The sequence below is a fragment of the Oryctolagus cuniculus genome, chromosome 7 (genome assembly GCF_051225735.1).
Source record: "Oryctolagus cuniculus isolate XC-2025 breed Fujian yellow rabbit chromosome 7, ASM5122573v1, whole genome shotgun sequence".
Classification (NCBI taxonomy): domain Eukaryota; kingdom Metazoa; phylum Chordata; class Mammalia; order Lagomorpha; family Leporidae; genus Oryctolagus; species Oryctolagus cuniculus.
The window spans coordinates 122,067,284-122,086,867 of record NC_142873.1 but is presented as its reverse complement, the minus strand read 5'-3'; the positions used below and the strand labels follow the sequence as shown (position 1 = coordinate 122,086,867).

At 47.1% G+C, this 19,584-nt stretch overlaps 1 protein-coding gene, 1 long non-coding RNA gene and 1 pseudogene across 4 annotated transcripts in view; 2 read left to right on the top strand and 1 right to left on the bottom strand.

Moving 5' to 3' along the window:
• Positions 1-10,026, top strand: part of LOC103350187 (uncharacterized) — a 57,996-nt gene extending 47,970 nt beyond the window's left edge. Inside the window, exons 1-3 of one of the 2 annotated variants that reach the window (XR_016211032.1) lie at positions 4,744-4,959; positions 8,255-8,410; positions 9,865-10,026. This is a non-coding gene — a long non-coding RNA (uncharacterized LOC103350187). Of the gene's footprint in view, positions 1-4,743; positions 4,960-8,254; positions 8,411-9,864 lie in introns of those variants that run through there. The other variant, XR_016211031.1, reaches the window with a different exon arrangement.
• LOC100350417 (calreticulin) overlaps positions 1-17,308 on the bottom strand; it is a 32,093-nt gene extending 14,785 nt beyond the window's left edge. The window contains exons 1-3 of one of the 2 annotated variants that reach the window (XM_089300705.1): positions 17,066-17,308; positions 6,522-6,625; positions 3,173-3,376 (exon numbers count right to left, since the gene is read on the bottom strand). In XM_089300705.1, coding sequence (XP_089156831.1) covers positions 3,173-3,376; positions 6,522-6,625; positions 17,066-17,151 — 394 coding nt within the window. In that variant the 5' untranslated portion in view covers positions 17,152-17,308. Of the gene's footprint in view, positions 1-3,172; positions 3,377-6,521; positions 6,785-17,065 lie in introns of those variants that run through there. The other variant, XM_017346308.4, reaches the window with a different exon arrangement.
• A 383-nt stretch (positions 17,309-17,691) lies between these two features.
• Positions 17,692-19,349, top strand: LOC100350175 (protein peroxidase GPX7 pseudogene; annotated as a pseudogene).
• The last annotated feature ends 235 nt before the right edge of the window (positions 19,350-19,584 follow it).

Sequence of the window (19,584 nt, the reverse complement as noted above, 5' to 3'; positions counted from 1 at the left end):
CAAATGGCTGCAACAGCCAGGACTGGGCCAGGCTGAAGCCAGGAGCCAGAAACTCCTTCTAGATCTCCCACATGGGTGCAGGGCCCAAGCACTTAGGCCATCTTCTGCTGTCTTCCCAGGCGCATCAGCAGAGACCTGGACCAGAAGTGGAGCAGCCAGGACTCATGCCAGACCCATATGGGATGCTGGCACTCCAGGCAGAGGCTTAACCTTTACACCATAGCACCGGCCCCAAGAAAATATTTTTTATTAAAAGATTTATTTGTTTATTTGAAAGGCAGAGAGAGAGAGAGAAAGAGAGAGAGAGAGAGAGAGTTCTTCTATCTGCTGTTTCTCTCCCCAAATGCCTGCAATGGCCAGAACTGGGCTGGTCCAAAGCCAGGAGACATGGAGCTTCTTCTGGCTCTCCCAGGTTGGTGCAGAGGCCCAAGGATTTGGACCATCTTCCTCTGCTTTCCCAGGAGCACTAGCAGGGAGCTAGATAGGAAGTGGAGCAGCTAGAACTTGAACTGCCACCAATATGGGATGGCAGCACTAAAGGCAGTGGCTTTACCTGCTATGCCACAGTGCTGGCCCCTCAATGAAATATTTTTTAAAGTTATTTGAAAGGGGGCCGGCGCTGTGGAGTAGCAGTAAAGCTGTCACCTGCAGTTCTGGCATCTCATATGGCGCCAGTTTGACACCCAGCTGTTCTACTGCCGATCCAGCTCTCTGCTATGGCCTGGGAAAGCAGTAGAAGATGGCCCCAAAATCTTTGGGCCCCTGCACCCGTGTGGGAGACCTGGAAGAAGCTCCTGGCTCCTGGCTTCGGAGTGGCGCAGCTCCGGCCGTTGCAGCTAATTAGGGAGTGAACCAGTGGATGGAAGACTTCTCTCTCTCTGTGTAACCCTGACTTTCAAATTAATTAATTAATTAATTAATTATTAGTCTTTTTTTAAAAAAAGTTATTTGAAAGGCACAAAGAGACAGACAGAGGTCCTATCCACTGGTTCATTCCCCAAATGTCTACAACTGCTGGAACCAGGCCAGAGTCAGGAGCCAGGTCTCCCATATGGGTAGCAAGGACTCAATCACTGATCACTTGCTGCTTCCCAGGGTCTGCAGGAGCAAAAATCTGGAATCAGGAACTGGAGCTGTGCATTTAAACCCAGGTACTCTCATGTGAAATGCAGGTATTTCATCCACATTTTAACCGCTAAACGCCTGCCCCTTAACATACACACCAACCTCACCTTCCATGTTGTGGGGAGCAACTCGGACTAGACTGTTACTGGAATTAAGACTTATTCTATGCATCTGCTTTCCCACAATATGGCGCTGAGAAGGGAGTAACAACTTCTACGCAGCTGCCTCTCGCCAACTTGAGTGATGACCTGCAGGAGCTGATCCTGCTCCTGATTGGAGGAGAGCAGCATATTCGGCGTGTGGGTAGCAGAGTTGGGATTGGTGGAAGAGGACTATAAAGGAGGAGAGAGACAACATGCACCAGGAACATCTATCTGAAGGAACACCTGAGCAGCCCCCGAGAGAGCTGGCCGGCGGTGTGCCGCTCCCCCGCGGAAGTGGGGAAAGTGGCAGGGGGAACCGCCCTTCCACGGAGGTGGAAGGGACGGTAGCCAACCCGGGAAGAACCAGCAGCAAACCCGGGGAGGGCCGAGCAGACAAAAGAACAACGCAGGGTCCTGTGTCGTTCCTCCACGAAGAGGGGGAGCGACATAATGGTGCCGTGACTCGGATATGAAGCCTAGGCAGGGTCTAGTGTCGTTCCTCCACGAAGAGGGGGAGCGACACCATGTTATTGCTCTCTGACTATGCAAAAAACACACATACACATCTGCACAGTGTGCCCTAGCCACATGGGTCTCGCCATTTCTCTACTTGCATTTGAATTCATGCCTGAGCTTTTGCATTCGCTGTTTCCTGGGCCCTCCACCTCCTTGCCTATTAAAATTGAACTCACTCTTCAAAGAACAATTAATACATCCTCCAAAAGGCCCCATTGGGTTGAATCATGCCTTCTGTGATCTCACAGTGCATCATCCATTCCTGTTTAAAGGTATATCTTTCATTCTGCCTTTTAAAAAATTATTCACTTGCCTGCAGGTATGAGTGGAGCGGAAAAAACATAGGCTTTAGAGCCATAGTATTTTAGACTGGGTTCAAATACTGGCTTCCTGCTTACCTTAGGCAAAATTCTTGCCCTCATTTCCTCATCTGTAAAGTGGAGATAACAGCCCAATCTTGTCGAGTTTTTGAATATAGAATAAATAATAATTGCATGAAGGAAAAAATTACATTTTTTATTATTTCCAATTTCCCTACTGCCACCACCACATGCATACCCACATGAACACAAAGTGGGCAAAGGCACACTTTATAAACACCTAGAGTACAATATTGGTCTGCATAAGAAAAAAGAGTAGATGGCAGGAGGATGCAGACAGAAAAAGTGCAGGGAGGATTTTGGCAAGGTCTTGCAAAGGGAGCTCTGATGCTCCCTAGACAAGGAAGGGGAGGCGTAGAAGGGAAACTTGAGGGGAATTTTGCTGCGGGATGTGGGTGTAAACTTTCCTCTGACTCTACCAAAAACATTCAGTACAGTCCATGTTCTTCAGCTGTGCTTTGAGAGTTAGATTGATTGTTATTGTTTGTTGTTTTTTTTAGTATCAACAATGTTGCAACTGGATTCAAGGTTAGATGGAGCTGAGTAAGAGCTGGACTGCCCCCAGGAGGCCTGGAACACAACTAGGCTGCAGATGCAGTCCTCCCAGCACAGTACAGATGCTTGATGAAGGTCATTTCCTGCACCTTTCTCCCTCCCCACCCCTCACCCCCGCCCCAGGCAGAGCACGGGGCCTCACGGCAATATGCACACAGAAGAATGTCTGCACAGTGTGTGACCTCCTTCCCCTTTTCAGAGAACTGGGGAGTGTGCCCCTGTACTGTAGAGCTTGCTAATGCCAGGTTGCTCCCTACCCCATCTCTTTGGTCTACTTAAATTAGCATTTAAGTTTAGAGTTGCTTTTTTCAGACCTTTGAAAGAGTTGTACAGCCGAGGAGGTGTGGAGCTATCACATAAAAAGTATTCTTTTCCAGGTCATTCTGAACCTTTCCAACAACCACAGTGGCTCTTACATGATCCCATGGGGCTGACATCTATCGGTGAGCTTACCAAACATGATGTAATACTCAGATTCCGAATGCATATCCTCTTGGTTCAGGGTAGCAGGAAAGAGTTTCACGTACCCACCACCACAATCGATGCCTTGCTCGTGTTTTACTGAAAACTGAACCACCAAGGTCTCATTCACATTGCTGAATGGCTTAAATCGGGTCGAAAGGGCATAAAACTTGGCATCTTCACTGGTCTGGAGACCTGGAGGCAGAGACCACAGTCTTCAGGCAAACATCCCCAGAAAGCAGCCAGAGAGACCCAGCACTTGACCTAACTTGACCCAAGGCTGCTCTGGTATTTTTTTTTAATTTTTAATTTTTTTGACAGGCAGAGTGGACAGTGAGAGAGAGAGAGAGACAGAGAGAAAGGCCTTCCTTTGCCGTTGGTTCACCCTCCAATGGCCGCCGCGGCCAGCACGCTGCAACCGGTGCACCGCGCTGATCCGATGGCAGGAGCCAGGTACTTATCCTGGTCTCCCATGGGGTGCAGGGCCCAAGCACTTGGGCCATCCTCCACTGCACTCCCTGGCCACAGCAGAGAGCTGGCCTGGAAGAGGGGCAACCGGGACAGAATCCGGTGCCCTGACTGGGACTAGAACCCGGTGTGCCGGCGCCGCTAGGCGGAGGATTAGCCTAGTGAGCTGCGGCACCGGCTGCTCTGGTATTTTCTTACATATCTACTATGTACCAGCTGCTGTGCTGGAAGCTTTACCCACATCTCTTTCAAGCCACCCTGCAAAATGGATATTCCCACCTCACAAAGCAGGAGGCTGAGTCACGGAGTGATCTGTTTAGGGCCCACAGCTAGTCAGGGACCAAGCTGGGATTTTTTATTTTTAAGATTAATTTATTTATGTGAAAGGCAGAAAGAGACAAATACAGAGATCTTCCCTCTGCTGGTTCACTCCCCCAATGTCCGCAATGGTCAAGGCTGGGCCAGGTTGGAACTGGGGAGCTGAGAACTCAGTCCAGGTCTCCTATGTGGGAGGCAGGGACCCAAGCACCTGCAGCAGCATCATGTGCCTTCCAAGGCACATGCTTGTATGAAACTGGAATCAGGAGTCCCCGAGTGGGGACTCAAACCCAAGCCTTCAATCTGGGATGCCCAAGATTGGGTGTCCCAAGTGGCATTTTGAACAAAAGACCAAATGCCTACCCCTCCAAGCTCAGATTTTAAGCCATGTTTGTTTGATTCTTCCTTTCTCCTATACCATGCTGTCTTTAATTTTCTAGAGATTACAGAATTCTGTTCCGCACCTTTACAAAACAAGCCCTGATTCTCTGAGGCCTCTTCGGTGGCCAGAATGAGGCTGTGCCACGCACAAGTGCTGTTGAAGAAAGAAGTCCTACACTGCCTCTTAGATTGAGCAGTGATGGTTGTTAACATGTATGGAACACATGCATTCACCCATGTGTTTCATAGAACTTAATCCTCGTGGTAACTCCATGAGGTGGGCTCTACTAACACCACCACTAATATGACAACATTGAGGGCTCTGTCACGTGTCTGCATCCCCAACCAGTCTGGGGAATTCCCACCCTCCACCATGAGCTTTTCCTCTCCTTCAGAAAATACCAGGGCTGTCGGGAGTCTGGGAGCCTCTCCATAGTCTAACTACATGACTCTGTAGATGAAGAAAGCACACACAGTCACAGATGAGACATACAAGCCACGTCTCCCCGCTTCCAGCAAGCAACATTCCTGTCATTCTGAGTCTCAGGCCCTCTTCGGCAACACGTGGATAATTACTCCTACCTGGGAGATTCCTGATGAAGACCACATGGGTAAGAGGCGTGAGAAATACTTTGTAAACTGTCAACACAAAATGTAAGTAAGAGCTACACCAATATCCGTGCTTCCTGAGGGGCCTTCCTTCAAAACACCGCAGCTGTCTGAACTTCCATGGGCTTATGTCAGGCTCTGAATAATTTTTAAGCTCCTGAAGATCAAAGGCGTCTTTATATTCCCAGCATCTAGGACAGGGCCTGGGCTCACTGTGCTAACTTGCCTGGAAGGATCCCCCGGTCTGATTCCGATGATGATGCTTGGGCATTTATAGCACCCCAGGCTCTATGGTATGCACTTTCATGCCTGACGATATGTTATCGCGCCTACACTTTAAGGAGTATGCTTAGTTCCCCGAAGATCTTAAGGTGGGCTAGAGTAGCCCAAGAAGACTGCATGGGGGCGGGAGTGGGCACCAGGGAAAGAGCACACAGTTTGTAGGCATGAAGTCATGGTTTGAGTCACTGCTCTGCCAAGCCCTGCAGGCAGCCCAAGTCACTCCCCGCTCTCTCAACCTCATTTGCACCCCAAGGCCCTTCTAGCTAGCTAGGCAGAATCAAATGAGCCCAACTGGGACAAGATGTGAGATGCGATAGCTGACAATTCAACAGAGATGAGACTGGGCGGCAGCAGACTGCCTTCACAGGGGTCGTGGAGGCACAGGCCTCCCAGGGACCTCTCAGGCTCCCATTCTGTCTCCTCTGGAAACAATTTTCCGGAGTGGATTTAAATGAGATTTAAAGTGCTCAAGCCAGTTCATAATTCTCTCCCTTAATAAACATGAAAATCAGATTCATAACAGCAGCCAGGAGGGAGAAGATGGGAAACCACTCCAGGGAACGATCAATGGATTCTATTTATAGGACCAAAGCTTTCTCCAGCAAAAAAAAAAAAAAAAAAAAAAAAACATGCCCACAGACCTTGTCCTCAGAGCTCACCCTTCCTCCACAACATTATTTGACTCTCCCAACAGCCCAGGCTAATGGTAGGCAGTGATTATTACCTCTATATAATATCAGGGCTCAGAGATGTAAGATTTGCCCAAAATGACACAGCCAGTGACTCACAGGAGTCAGCCCTAGGTTTATCTGTTTTCATTCTCCATCTCACTAAGCGGTTGTAGGGGAGAGAGAGATTTGGGTGTTCTATGGTGCTTGCCTCTATTTCAAGTAGAGTGATATTTGAAAAACCCCAGCGGCCTGGGAAAAGTGCTAATGAACACAGTCCCTGGTGGCAGATCCAGAATCAGATCTCAGCCCCACCTCTTGCCAGCTGTGTATATAGCCCCGGGCAAGTGGCTCTACCTCTCTGAGGCTTCTTTGCAAAACTGGGAAAATAATAGTAATCACCTCTCAAAGTTGCTAGGGAGATTAATGGGGACAATGGATGTAAGAGCTTGGTTTGAGATGTCATTCAGCGAATGGATGTTAGCATTTTTCTAGGGAAGTTTATTCTTTTCTATTTTTAAGAACAAGAAATGACTTGATTGTAGATAAAAGACAATTGTCTGACAGTCACAATTTTTTTTGTCAATTAGTGTATTCCTGAATCCCACATTTACCTTTATCTTTTTCTTTGTCTGCGTAAAATCTTCCAGCAGTGAGCTGAAATTTCCCATAATCCGGCTGGTGTTTAGATTCTACCCATCGTTTTTTCCATCCATCTAAAAAACAAAGGAAAAAACAGCAACACATAGAAAGTACTTACTTTCTTAAAGACATTAAAATGCTGCTAATGCTGACTGGGACTCAGAGGAGTGGCAAGGGTGTATCTGGGGAAGGCGGCAATATTCCTGAAATCCCCAGTCTGTGCATTCCAATGTGGAGTGGCTCAACTACCAAGCCATTTGTAAGTTAACGCCCTACTGCACCCTCTTGCATGACAGTTAAATCCTGAAAGTCACTAAGAGACTATGTGGTTGAAAGGCATGAAATATTTATTCTCATAAAAGTAGGTGGAGGGCCAGCATTGTGGCACAGCGAGTTAAGTCACTGCTTGTAATGCCAGCTTCCCATGTGAGCACCAGTTCTTTTTTTTTTTTTTTTAAGATTTATTTATTTATTTGAAAGTCAGAGTTACACAGAGAGAGGAGAGGCAAAGAGAGAGAGAGAGGTCTTCTATCCAATGGTTCACATCCAATGGTTCACTCCCACAATGGCCAGAGCTGTGCCAATCCGAAGCCAGGAGCCAGGAACTTCTTCCTGGTCTCCCACACGGGTGTAGGGGCCCAAGGACATGGGCCATCTTCTACTGCCCTCCCAGGCCATAGCAGAGAGCTGGTTTGGAAGTGAAGCAGCTGGGTTTCAAACCAGCACCGATATGGGATGCCGGCACTTCAGGCCAGGCCGTTAACCCACTGCGCCACAATGCTGGCCCCAGAGCACCAGTTCTTGTCCCAGCTGCTCCACTTCCAAGTCAGCTCCTGCTAACATGCCTGGGAAGGAAGGAGAAGAAGGCCCAATTGCTTGAGCTCCTGCTCCCCACATGGGAGACTCAAATGGAATTCCAGGCTCCTGGCTTCGGCCTGGCCCAGCTCTGGTCATTGGAGCAATTTGGAGAATGAGCCAACAGATGGAAGATCTCTTTCTCTCATTTCTCTCCTTCTCTCTGTCACTCTGCCTTTCAAATAAATGAATGTGTAAGGTTTTTTTTTTTTTAAGTGTAGATGGAAAAATATGCTTAGGGAGACAAAGCCCTTATACATATTCATGGGTTTTTTTTGTTTTGTTTTTTTGTTTTGTTTTGTTTTGTTTTTTTGACAGGCAGAGTGGACAGTGAGAGAGAGAGACAGAGAGAAAGGTCTTCCTTTGCCGTTGGTTCACCCTCCAATGGCCGCCGCGGCTGGCGCGCTGCGGCCGGCGCACCGCGCTGATCCGATGGCAGGAGCCAGGAGCCAGGTGCTTTTCCTGGTCTCCCATGGGGTGCAGGGCCCAAGCACCTGGGCCATCCTCCACTGCACTCCCTGGCCACAGCAGAGAGCTGGCCTGGAAGAGGGGCAACCGGGACAGAATCCGGCGCCCCGACCGGGACTAGAACCCGGTGTGCCGGCGCCGCTAGGCGGAGGATTAGCCTAGTGAGCCGCGGCGCCGGCCCTATATTCATGTTTAGTACAGTAAAATAATAAAATCTCCCACAAGTAAAGACATTAGCAATAACATTTTATACTTTTATACTTTTTGAATTAGTAATATGATGACAATCAATTTCCATTTACCCCTTTTTGTTATTTAAATTTTTTAGACCCTTCCTTGCAGTTCAAGGAGATGCTAATAAATTTGCTTTGCTTTGTCCTAGATGGCACATAGACAAAGAAGTGCTCTTTTTGGATCTGGCACTCCTTCCAAACATTCAGTGCCTTCCTGATTGTGTGCTTGGAGTTGCTGACTCCTGCTTCCTGGACCCACCATGATCCCAGAGTCACAGGGCAATCCAGCAGAAGAGGCCTTAAAGGTAGCCTATATTTCATCTCCCTGCAGCTAACTGGACATTTCTCAAATCCCACAGCCTAATATCTAAGGTTATTGCTTTAAGCTCTCCGCACAAAAACCCTTTATCACCACACATCCACTAAGACCACAGCTCCTATTACTCAAGTCTGATGACTCAGCTACCATGTCTCATGAGACCCAGGGGATTTGGGCTTGCTTTTGAAGAAGTTAAGAATATGCCATCCCAAAATATGCTGCTCTGGCACATTGACCATCACTCTGACCTTCATTCTGGCTTTGAAAAGTAGAAGATAAGATTTTCATGTGAGAAATGTCTTTCCTATACCAAAAGAAAAAAGTAAATATACATTCTTTTAAAGTAACATTCTTTTGAAATTTTTGGATTTATTTTATATATTTGAAAAGCAGAGAAAGAGAGAACTCTCCCATTTGGGTGCACTTTCCAAATGCCTACAACAGCTGGGACTGGGCCAGACTGAAGCCAATTACCTGTGACTCAATCTGGATCTCCAGTGTGGGTGGCAGGGACTGAAGAACTTGAGCCATCACTTGTTGCCTCCCAGCGGGTACATAGCAGGAAGCTGGAATCAGGAGCCCCAGCTGGGAATTGATTTCAGGCACCCCAGTATACAATGTGGGCATCCCAAGTGCCATCTTAACTGCTGTGCCAGGAACCTACCCCTGTAAATAACATTCTTTTTATCAAGGATAGGAAGTTGAAATTGAGGGAAATCTTTATAAAATCTTATTGAACGGACCCTCATCTTCCTAGTCACTTCTCTCCCCATTGAACTAACCTGGCCCAGGCCCCTTTACCTTGTCACACTTCACAGTTCACTCTTCTCTGTCCAACTATATATATAAAAAGCCAACTCTGATGCTTCTTTGGATCTTCATTCCCTTATGAGGGCCATCACATGTTGTGAGTACAGCAGGATTTGTCTCCCCAAAACTCATGCAGCTGATAAAATTCTGATTCTTAATGTCAGTGGTTGATGGGTTAATGATGGAAACTTGATCCAATGACGGTACCTGAGAGGTGGGGCCCATGGGAGGTCTTTGGGTTGCTGGAGGCGTGCCCCTGGAGAGCAGTTCTCTAGAGAGGATTGATTATTTGAGTCTAGGTTCTCTCTCTTTCCTGATCGTGCTTCTGCACCCACCATGAGCAGCCCTCATCAGACGTTAGACCACGGGGCTACGCCATCCTGGAACCTCCAACTGTGAGCTGAAATAAAACTTATCTTCTCCAAAGAAGCTCCTCTCAGTGATTTTAGTTAAAGTAACAGAAAATTGGCTAATAGACCATTCACACACAACTTATATTAAGTAGTTTTGTAGGCTTTTCTCCTGTTAATCTGTCTTATGTCAATTTAATTTTTAGTCCCTAGCTGTAAAAGGGAAGAGGTAAATTTGCCTCCCTAACATTTTCTGTGATCTTCCCCTGTCTCTCTCAAGGTCTCAGTATTGAACACTCAAGGAGTCTGTGTGCCCGCCTTTCTTCTTTGCTCCTTTGGGAGGGGTCCCAGAAGTTCCTTCCTGCCTAAAGTTGCTGTGACTTGAATGAAGTGGACCCTGCTTCCCTGGCCACAGCAGACCAATAAAGGACAATAACAGATGCCAAAGCCAATACATATATTATTGTGAATGAGACCCTCCTGTGGCTCCCTAAAAACCTCACCTCATTTACTGCCATTGGCAATGCTATGAGACAGGTATTCTTAAGTCCCACTTTGTGTCTAGTAAGTGGTGGACCTGAGATGTGAACTCGAACCTGTTTGAATTCCAAACTTCTCTGGAAGAAGTGAAATAAACAGAGTAAAGCGCTGTATGGGGGAAACATGCACAGTAATAAGATAGCTACTGTTTCAGGCATTGCACCTGGTACTTTTCACTGACCATCTCATTGCATTCTTATATTATTATTGGTCTGCAATGAACATCCTCGTTATTCTTCCATTCAAAAGATGAGGAAACTGAAGTTCAGGATCTTACCCAAGATCTCAGTTTATAAATAAGTGGGCAAACCAGGCCCAGACCCAGGTCTGTATAACACCAAAATCTGTGCTTTCAATCCCTGTACTATATGACATCTCATGAAGTCACTTGTGTGAAAAGCCCTTTATAATCTAAAGAGGTTGCAGCTCTTTTACAGTTTGTAACTTCTACTTTGTGTATAAGGTGAATAATGTCTGTCTTCCCAACCAAAGTGGTAAGTTCCATATCTATTTTGTCCAATGTGTCCCAGTATCGATTTCAGAGTAAATCACCAAAGATCTTGTTAAATGATTAAATCAATGAAGAATCATGCCTTTTGTCTAAGCCATAAGATTATAAAGGGATTGATACATCAATTTATCTATTTGACAAATATTAATTGGGCCTAACAAACATGTAGAAACAGTTGTGCAACTTCAGCCTTGAACTCTATGGGACAAGTCAGAACTTCTCACTACTGATGGTGTTTCTGGTTAAACAATTTTGATGCAAACCAAATTTGGCATAATTTAGAGTGTCTCAAAATAAGGAACCCCTCTTGTAAGGAAAATAATGCCATGTGATTAATAAAGTCCCACTTCAATGTCTCATATGTTGGCCTCTTACCATCATAACATCTTAATATCATAAAAGACTGAGGCCCAAATGACCCTTGGTGATCACTTAATCTAACTTCCTGGCGTTACAGATAGGGAGATTAAAGCCCAGAGAAGGAAGCGATTTGCTCAAGGACACATGATTCTCAATGGCAGATAAGACTCCAGAACTAAGTTCTTCTGCACTGTGTCTCTAGACTCATTTATCTCTTCATTCAATAAACATTTGAGCATTCACTTTGTGCCAGGCATCAGACACACAGACATGAATCTGACGAGGTTCCTTTAGGGACTTAAGAGCCTCAGGGAGTCTATAATCCGGTGGAAGAGACAGAGAGATAAACAGCTGAAAACTAGTAAAACAACAGCATCGAGAGGATAGTAGTGATACAAGGAAGGACAAGGCAATGAAATTCAAAACGGCAATGACAGCACGCAGCATCAGGCAGTGTTGAGAGAAGGCGTACCTGAAGGAATAAGATTTGAAAATGCACAAAGGTGAGGAGCAGGTGTTCCAAACAGAGTGATTTGCACGTGCAAAGGCCCAGAGGCCTGAGACAGCATGGTGTTTCAGGGAAACTCTAAGTAGTACTGCACAGTTTTGCAGGAGAGAGAAGAGGGGACTACGACAAGGGCCTGATCACCAAGAGCTCATTAACTGAGAGACTGCATTAACCAAGGTTGGACACTAATGTCTCATCTCCCCTGCTAAATCTTTCCTTCAAATTAACCAAACACCTGTAGGTCCCCAGAGACCCACACCAAACAGTGATGAACTTTTAGAAGTTAGTATATCTCACTGATAATTGTACACAGCACATTCCAATTGCAGAGGTATGGAACCAAGGAGGCCACATAACCACGGTTCCCCAGTCAAATGAACTTATTTACATATCTGCACCTCCTGCCATGACTGGCTCCTTATGGAGCTTAAATCAAAACACTGGGCTAGGGCTCTGCCACCAGTTTCAGCAACTTCTTTAACTTCTCTGACACTCAGTTTCCTCAACTGTAGAAAAGGGTCCCCTAATTCATAGATGCTGCTGCTGCTTTTTTTTTTTTTAAGATGTGTGTTTATTTATTTATTTGAAAGGCAAAGCAACAGAGAAAGGGGGAGAGCCAGAAAGAGAGAGAGAGAGGGAGAGTTCTTCCATCCTCTGATTCGCTCCCCAATTGGCTGCAACAGCCAGGGTTGGGCCAGGCTGAAGTCAGGGGCCAGGAACTCTCCCACCTGGATGTCAAGGGCCCAAGCACTTGAGCCATCTTCCAGTGCCTTCCCAGGTGTGTTAGCAGGAAGCTAGATGAGAAGCAGAGCAGCAGAGACTGGAATACGGGATGCCAGCATCATAAGCAGCAGCTATAACAACTGCAGCACAACGCCGACCTCCTCACTCACACTTTCTGGAAGAGTTACATGAAATAGTGTGCAATGCAGTACCAGGCATGCAATAAATGCTCAATAAACACTACTTGAGGCCGAACCTATCTATATTTATATGTGAATAAGCATACTATAGATAGATAGATAGATAGATAGATAGATATAGATATAGATATAACATCAAAGGTAAAGAGATGCAAATACTTATAGACTGAAAAATAAAAGTTGTGCCTTCCCCAGCACCTAGTTCTGAACCTGGGATGGAATAGATCTGATAGAAAATGCCTGCATAGTTAGATAAAAGTACCTGTTTGCTAGGACTGGCACCGTGGCTCACTTGATTAATCCTCCGCCTGCGGCGCTGGCATCCTATATGGGCACCAGGTTCTAGTCCCAGTTTCTCCTCTTCCAGTCCAGCTCTCTGCTGTGGCCTGGGAGGGCATTGAGGATGGCCCAAGTGCTTGGGCCCTGCACCCGTATGGGAGACCAGGAGAAAGCACTTGGCTTCTGGCTTCAGATTGGCGCAGTGCGCCGGCCGTGGCAGCCATTTGCGGGGTGAACCAACGGAAGGAAGACCTTTCTCTCTGTCTCTCTCTCACTGTCTAACTCTGCCTATCAAATAATAAAATAAAAAGTACCTGTTTGCTGAATTTAGTCAACATCATCAGATGATGTTCTGCGAAGAGTTTGACAGATAACCTAATGTTTTTCCCTTCAGGTACCAACATTTTGTCTATCATTTTCAACAGAAAAAAAATATTTCTGTATATCATGAAAGATCCTGGCCTCTTGTACAGAGAACTCAAAAAAAAGTCTAGGGAGCTGGTGTTGTGGTATAGTAGGTTAAGCTTCTGCCTGCGGCACCAGCATCCCCGAAGTGTGCCAGTTTGAGTCCCGGCTGCTCCACTTCCAATCCAGCTCTCTGCTGTGGCCTGGGAAAGCAGTGGAAGATGGCCCAAGTGTTTGGGCCCCTGCACCCATGTGAGAGACCCAGAAGAAGCTCCTGGCTGCTGGCTTTAGATCAGCCCTGCTCTGGCCCTGGTGGCCATTTGGAGTGTGAACCAGCGGATGGAAGGCCTTTCTCTCTGTCTCTCCCTCTCTCAGTAACTCTGCCTCTCAAACAAATAAATGTCTTTTAAAAAATCTAAACTTTCCTGAGGACTCTAAGTCCATATTAGGCTGTCATGGAAAGTGGAAGTACAGGTCCGGTTTTCAGGGTTTCCTGTCTCCACTGTTTCCATTCTGCTTAAGCAGCCCTCCCCAAGGTCAGTGTGTGGCCCTAGCAATGCACCCAGTTCTCGTGAGGCCAGTGGACCCACAACCCTGCTTTATCTGCCTACCGACTTCCTGCCTACCTCCTTTCTTTTCTGTCTGTCTGCCAGTCTACCTGCATAGCTGTCATACAGATCCTACTCGTTCAAATATTAACCAACTGGGGGAAAGGTTTGCAGGGTGGTGAACAGCAGCACAGGATGAAAATCTGAGCCTTCCCAGCTGTTTATGTGGTGACCTGATCACTTCTCTGAATTTGTCTCCTTATAGATGAGGATTACATTAAACTCTAGAGGCCAGCATTGTGGTGCAGTAAGTGAAGCCGCCATCTGCAACACCAGCATTTCAGATAGGTGCCAGTTTGAGTTCCAGCTGCTCCACTTCTGATCCAGCACCCTGCTAAATGTGCCTGGGAAAGCAGCAGAAAACAGCAAACATCCTTGGAGCCCTGCTACCCATGTGGGAGACCTGGATGGGGTGTCAGGCTCCAACCTGGCACAGCACTGGTTGTTGCTGCCATTTGGGGGGTAAACCAGTGGATGGAAGATCTCTCCATCTCTCTCACTCTGCTTTTCAAAATATGAATAAATCTTTGAAGAAAAAAAACTAAAAAAGGGAGCCATGCAAACATGCTGAATACATGTTTGTAAAGCAATGGATTGACATGAGAACAAAATTAATGAAGTTAATACAAATAACCATCATTGCTGTCATTGGATGAGAGCCTCGTGGAGGTCCTCCATTTATCCGGGAGGCTGTCCCATCCTGTACAGATAACCAAGTTTGTTAACAAAGTGTATATTACAATAGAGCCTATGTGCTAGAAGTAGAAAAGGCTAGAAGTTTTCACTTGAATATTTACAGAACAGCTTTGCTGTGCCATCTGAGGGCTAGACACCAGGGCAGTAGTGTGAGGTATAACTCCTTGGGCCCCCAAGCCCTCAAGGAGTTCTCTGTCTAACAGGAGAGACAGGCAAATAAAGCATCTGCTTTTTATTTTATAATTTTTTTCCTTTAAAGATTCATTTATTTTATTTGAAAGTCGGAGTTACAAAGAGAGAGAAGGAGAGGCAGAGGGAGAGGGAGAGAGAAAGAGAGGTCTTCCATCCGCTGATTCACTCCCTAAATGGCCGCAATGACTGGAGCTGAGCAGATTGGAAGCCAGGAGCCAAGAGCTTCTTCCGGGTCTCCCACACAGGCACAGGGGCCCAAGAGCTTGGGCCATCTTCTACTGCTTTTCCAGGCCACAGCATAGAGCTGGATTGGAAGTGGAGCAGCCAGGACTCAAACCAGCGCCCATATGGGATGCCGGCACTGCACCTTTATTTTATATTTCTTGATTTTTCAAAGTAACTTATTGTATAAAATGTAGAAATTCCGGAAAATGCAAATAATCAGTAAAAATATCTATAGTCTCCTTCCCAGAAATGATCGTTGTTAACATTTTGATATGTATTTTCTAGCCTTTTGAAATATATTTTTCCTGTATATGGTTGAATTCTCTCTCTCTCTCTCTCTCACACACACACACACACACAACACAAACACACACATAATTTGTATCCTACTTTATTCCACTTATAAGTAAATTAATTTTCCTGTCAGAAAAAATTCTTTTTTTTTATTTTTTTTGTTTTATTTTATTTTATTTTTTTTGACAGGCAGAGTGGACAGTGAGAGAGAGAGACAGAGAGAAAGGTCTTCTTTTGCTGTTGGTTCACCCTCCAATGGCCGCCGCGGCCGGCGCACTGCGGCCGGCGCACAGCGCTGAAACGCTGAAACGAAGGCAGGAGCCAGGTACTTATCCTGGTCTCCCATGGGGTGCAGGGCCCAAGTACTTGGGCCATCCTCCACTGCACTCCCTGGCCACAGCAGAGAGCTGGCCTGGAAGAGGGGCAACCGGGACAGAATCCGGCGCCCTGACCGGGACTAGAACCCGGTGTGCCGGCGCCCCAAGGTGGAGGATTAGCCTGTTGAGCCACGGCGCCGGCCGCAGAAAAAATTCTTAATAAAGATTATTTTTCATGGTTGCATAGCATTCTATCACTTGACTATGCTATGATTTATCTACCTAATCATATAATTTTAACATTATGATTGTTGTAAAACTTTCACATTTACAAATTCTGCCAAGATTAACAGAAGTCTTTATTTATATTTAGGTAATTTTTTAGGGGACTGACTGGATGAAAGAATAAGATTTTTTCTTTATTGATTCTTTTTCAATACAAAATCATGGAGGGAAAAATTTTAGGTGAAGTAATACATTCTCTTTTTTCATTTAAGATAGTCTTAAACACTTCATTTAAAAATAGACTTTTAGTTTAAGATAGCTTTATTTTTATGAAAATATTTCAAGAATGTTACATAGATCCTGTATATTCTGCACGCAGTTTCCTCTCTTGTTAACATTACTGTGGTGTTTTGCCATACTTAATGAGGCAATATTGATTTTTTTAAAGATTTACTTATTTGAAAGGCAGCGTTAGAGAGAGAGAGAGAGAGAGAGAGAGAGAGAGAGAGATCTTCCATCTGCTAGTTGACTTCCCAAATGGCCACAACAGCCAGGTCAGGGCTGGGCCAGGCTGAGACCAGGAGCCAGGAATTCCTTCCGGGTCTCTCACGTGAGCACAGGGACCCAAGAACTTGGGCCATCGGGAGATGGATTGGAAGTGGAGCAGCTGGGGACTCTGATATGGGATGCTGTGTCGCAAGTGGTGGCTTAACCTGCTGTTTTAACACTGGTCCCTAAATTTATCTTTTAGTTCCATCTTTCCACAAACTTTTTTGAAATCCCCTTGTAGCTTTGAAAAGAAAATGATCAAGTCAGAGTGGTTACATCTGCCAAGAGAGGAGGGAGGAGCTTCTACAGTTTTTTCAACAGTTTCTCTTCCATCTTCCCTCTTTGCTTCCTTCATTTATTTATTAAGGGCCTATTACTCCAAGAAAACAAAGTTCCTCCCTTCCTGGCATTTAAATTCTAATTGAAGGGTAAGATGACAAACTTTAAACAAAGTACCAGATAGATATTCAATATGCAATATAATAGCAGACAATACTAATTCTTTGGAGAAAATTCAGAATGTTAAGGTGTTATTTAAGACAGGGTGGCCAGCCTCTGTGCTGAGGTGTTTGAACAGAGATTGGCTAGACAGAAAGAGTGAGCCACATTCCAGGTGAGCCTTGAGAAGTGGGGGTGGGGGATACCACAGGGAAGGGAGGGAGGGAGCTGGCACTGCCTATGGCCTCGGCAGTCTGGTTTCCATCCCTCACTTCACTCAGCCTCCCTTCTCTGGAGCATAATCACCTCCCTCTGTGGAGACTCAGAGAGGCTGTGAATTACCCAAAGTCACCCAGTGAGCAAGTAGCAGAATCAGACCTGTCCCAAGGCCACTGCTCTCGGCTCCACCTCCTGCAGCCTCCATAGAAATCCCAGCCATCAGTGTGTGCTTGAGACCTGGGAAAGCCAGCTGGATGAGGCCTCTTTGGTTCAGGCATCTGTCCAGGGGGATTCTTCTCCAGGCTCAGCGTGTCCAAGTCTTCACGATTCACAGATGGTCTCAGCTGCTTATCAGTCGGAGGCCCGAGCAGCAGTGTGTTCCACAGCCCTGCTGGGCTGGCCTCGGTGTGTCTGTGCCAGCTGGGCACAGAGGCCCTTTGTCCTAGAGTGTCTCTCTGGCCAAGTTTTCATGGTCAAGTCTGAGAGCCGAGAGAATTAACATTCTCTCTCTCTCTTTCTCTCTCTCTGTCACACACACACACACACACACCCTTGTAACTCCTGCATCATTCAGTCCTTCATTTGAATTCCAGTTGCTTTCTGCTGAGTTTGTGCTTTTATAATGGTCACTTGATCACTGCTGTTACCATTAATTCTTCTCCCTCATATCCATATGTATCACTAATTTGATGATTCTCCTGTTCAACCTACCAACATCCCTGCATGTGTTAATGCACCAATCCCTAAGCATGTTCTGGGATTCCGAAAGCTCATAGTGTCCCCAAAGCCACTGGTCTTACCTGCTGGCCACCTGACACATGGCTGCTAACCGCAGTGGCCAATGGATCCTTTTTGAAGGTCGGAGACCTCAGCTGAGCAAACACCTGTGTCACTGACTCACTGTGTGGCTTTGGGAAACCACGAGGTCTCAGTTTCCTCATCAGTACAGAGAGAGTTGGCGTCCAGGAGCCTGGCACAGGCTCTGGTTGCTGTGCTGCATGGTGGCCTGGAGTAGGCTGGGCAAACAGCAGAGAGGAAGGAGCCTGAATCCCAGGCTCTGCCACTCTGCAAGCCACGGCCCCTCCCTGGAGCAGTTTTCCCCTCTGAAAATGGAGAACAGGCAAGCACGTTGGATGAGATGAGCTCCCAGGGCTCTCTTCAGTCCTCACATTCAAGGAATCCCAGGTTCATCTTCCTTAAGTTGCTAAGTACTACTTAAAATGTGAGATAACAGGTCCTCAGCTTCTTGGACTGGTGGGAGACGGTGTGGGGGGTGGGAGTAGGAGGAATACAGGAAGAATCGGTTTTGGGAAGCGAGTCGTAGTGGCAGTGGCAGCGGTGTGGCTGCTCCTGTGGGCTGTGGCCTGTGTACAGCAGGAGCAGGACTTCTATGACTTCAGGGTGGTCGACATCCAGAGCACCAGGGCTTAGTGTCTCTGGTGGTGAACGTGGCCAGCGAGTGTGGCTCCACAGAGCAGAACTACCGAGATCTGCAGCAGCTACAGAGAGACCTGGGTCCCCGCCACTTCAACGTGCTCGCCTTCCCCTGCAACCAGTTTGGCCAACAGGAGCCAGACAGCAACAAGGAGATCGAGAGCTTCGCCCGCCGCACCTACGGGGTCTCTTTCCCCATGTTGTTGTTGTTTGTCCTCAGAACGCCAGTGAGGTTTTTTTTTTTTATTTAATTATTGAGAAGCAGATTTACAGATAGAGTGAGAGACAGAGAGAAAGGTCTTCCATCTGCTGGTTCGTTCCCCAAATAGCTACAACAGCCGGGGCCAGGCAGATCAGAAGCCAGGAGCCAGGAGCCTACTCTGGGTCTCCCACTTGGGTGCAGGGGCCCAAGGACTTGGGCCTTTTTCCACTTCCCCCTTCCACCCACCCAGGCCACCAGCAGGCAGCTGGATTGGAAGAGGAGAATCCAGGACTCCAACTGGTGCCATGTGGGCTGCTGCTGCCACAGGTGGAGCCCCAACCCACTATGCCACAGCACCAGCCCACCAGCCCCTTTTCCCATGTTTAGTAAGGTCGCAGTCACTGGCACTAGTGCCCACCCCACCAAGGACCTGATACAGACTCCTGGGAAGGAGCCTACATGGAACTTCTGGAAGTACCTGGTGGCCCCGGATGGGAAGGTGATCGGGGCGTGGGACCCGACGGTGCCGGTGGAGGAGATCAGGCCCCAGATCACCGCGCTTGTGAGGAAGCTCATCCTGCGGAATCGAGAAGACTTGTAGCCCCGTACCCTCGGCTGCCACCACCCGTGCAGCTGTGACCAGAGAAAACTCGAAGGTGCTTCAGAGGGAGAGACCACGGCCTCTCCTTCATTCCCTCGTATCCCACCCACCCCATCAATCTTACAGGGGAGCAGTGCTGGTGTTCTGATGATTTGAATCTTAGAGCAAGCAATAGGAACCCTGGCCAGTGAGAGCTCTGGACCAGTGAATCACCAGCCACTAAACTTCTGGCCAGGGACCAGCGCTATGGCATAGGGGATAAAGCCACTGCCTGCAGTGCCAGCATCCCATATGGGCGCCTGTTCAAGACCTGGCTGCTCCACTTCTGATCCAGCTCTCTGCTATAGCCTGGGAAAGCAGTAGATGATGTCCCAAGTCCTTGGGCCCCTGCACCTGCGTGGGAGACCAGGAAGAAGTTCCTGGCTTCAGATTGGCATAGCTCTGGCCATTGCGGCCATCTGGGGAGTGAACCAG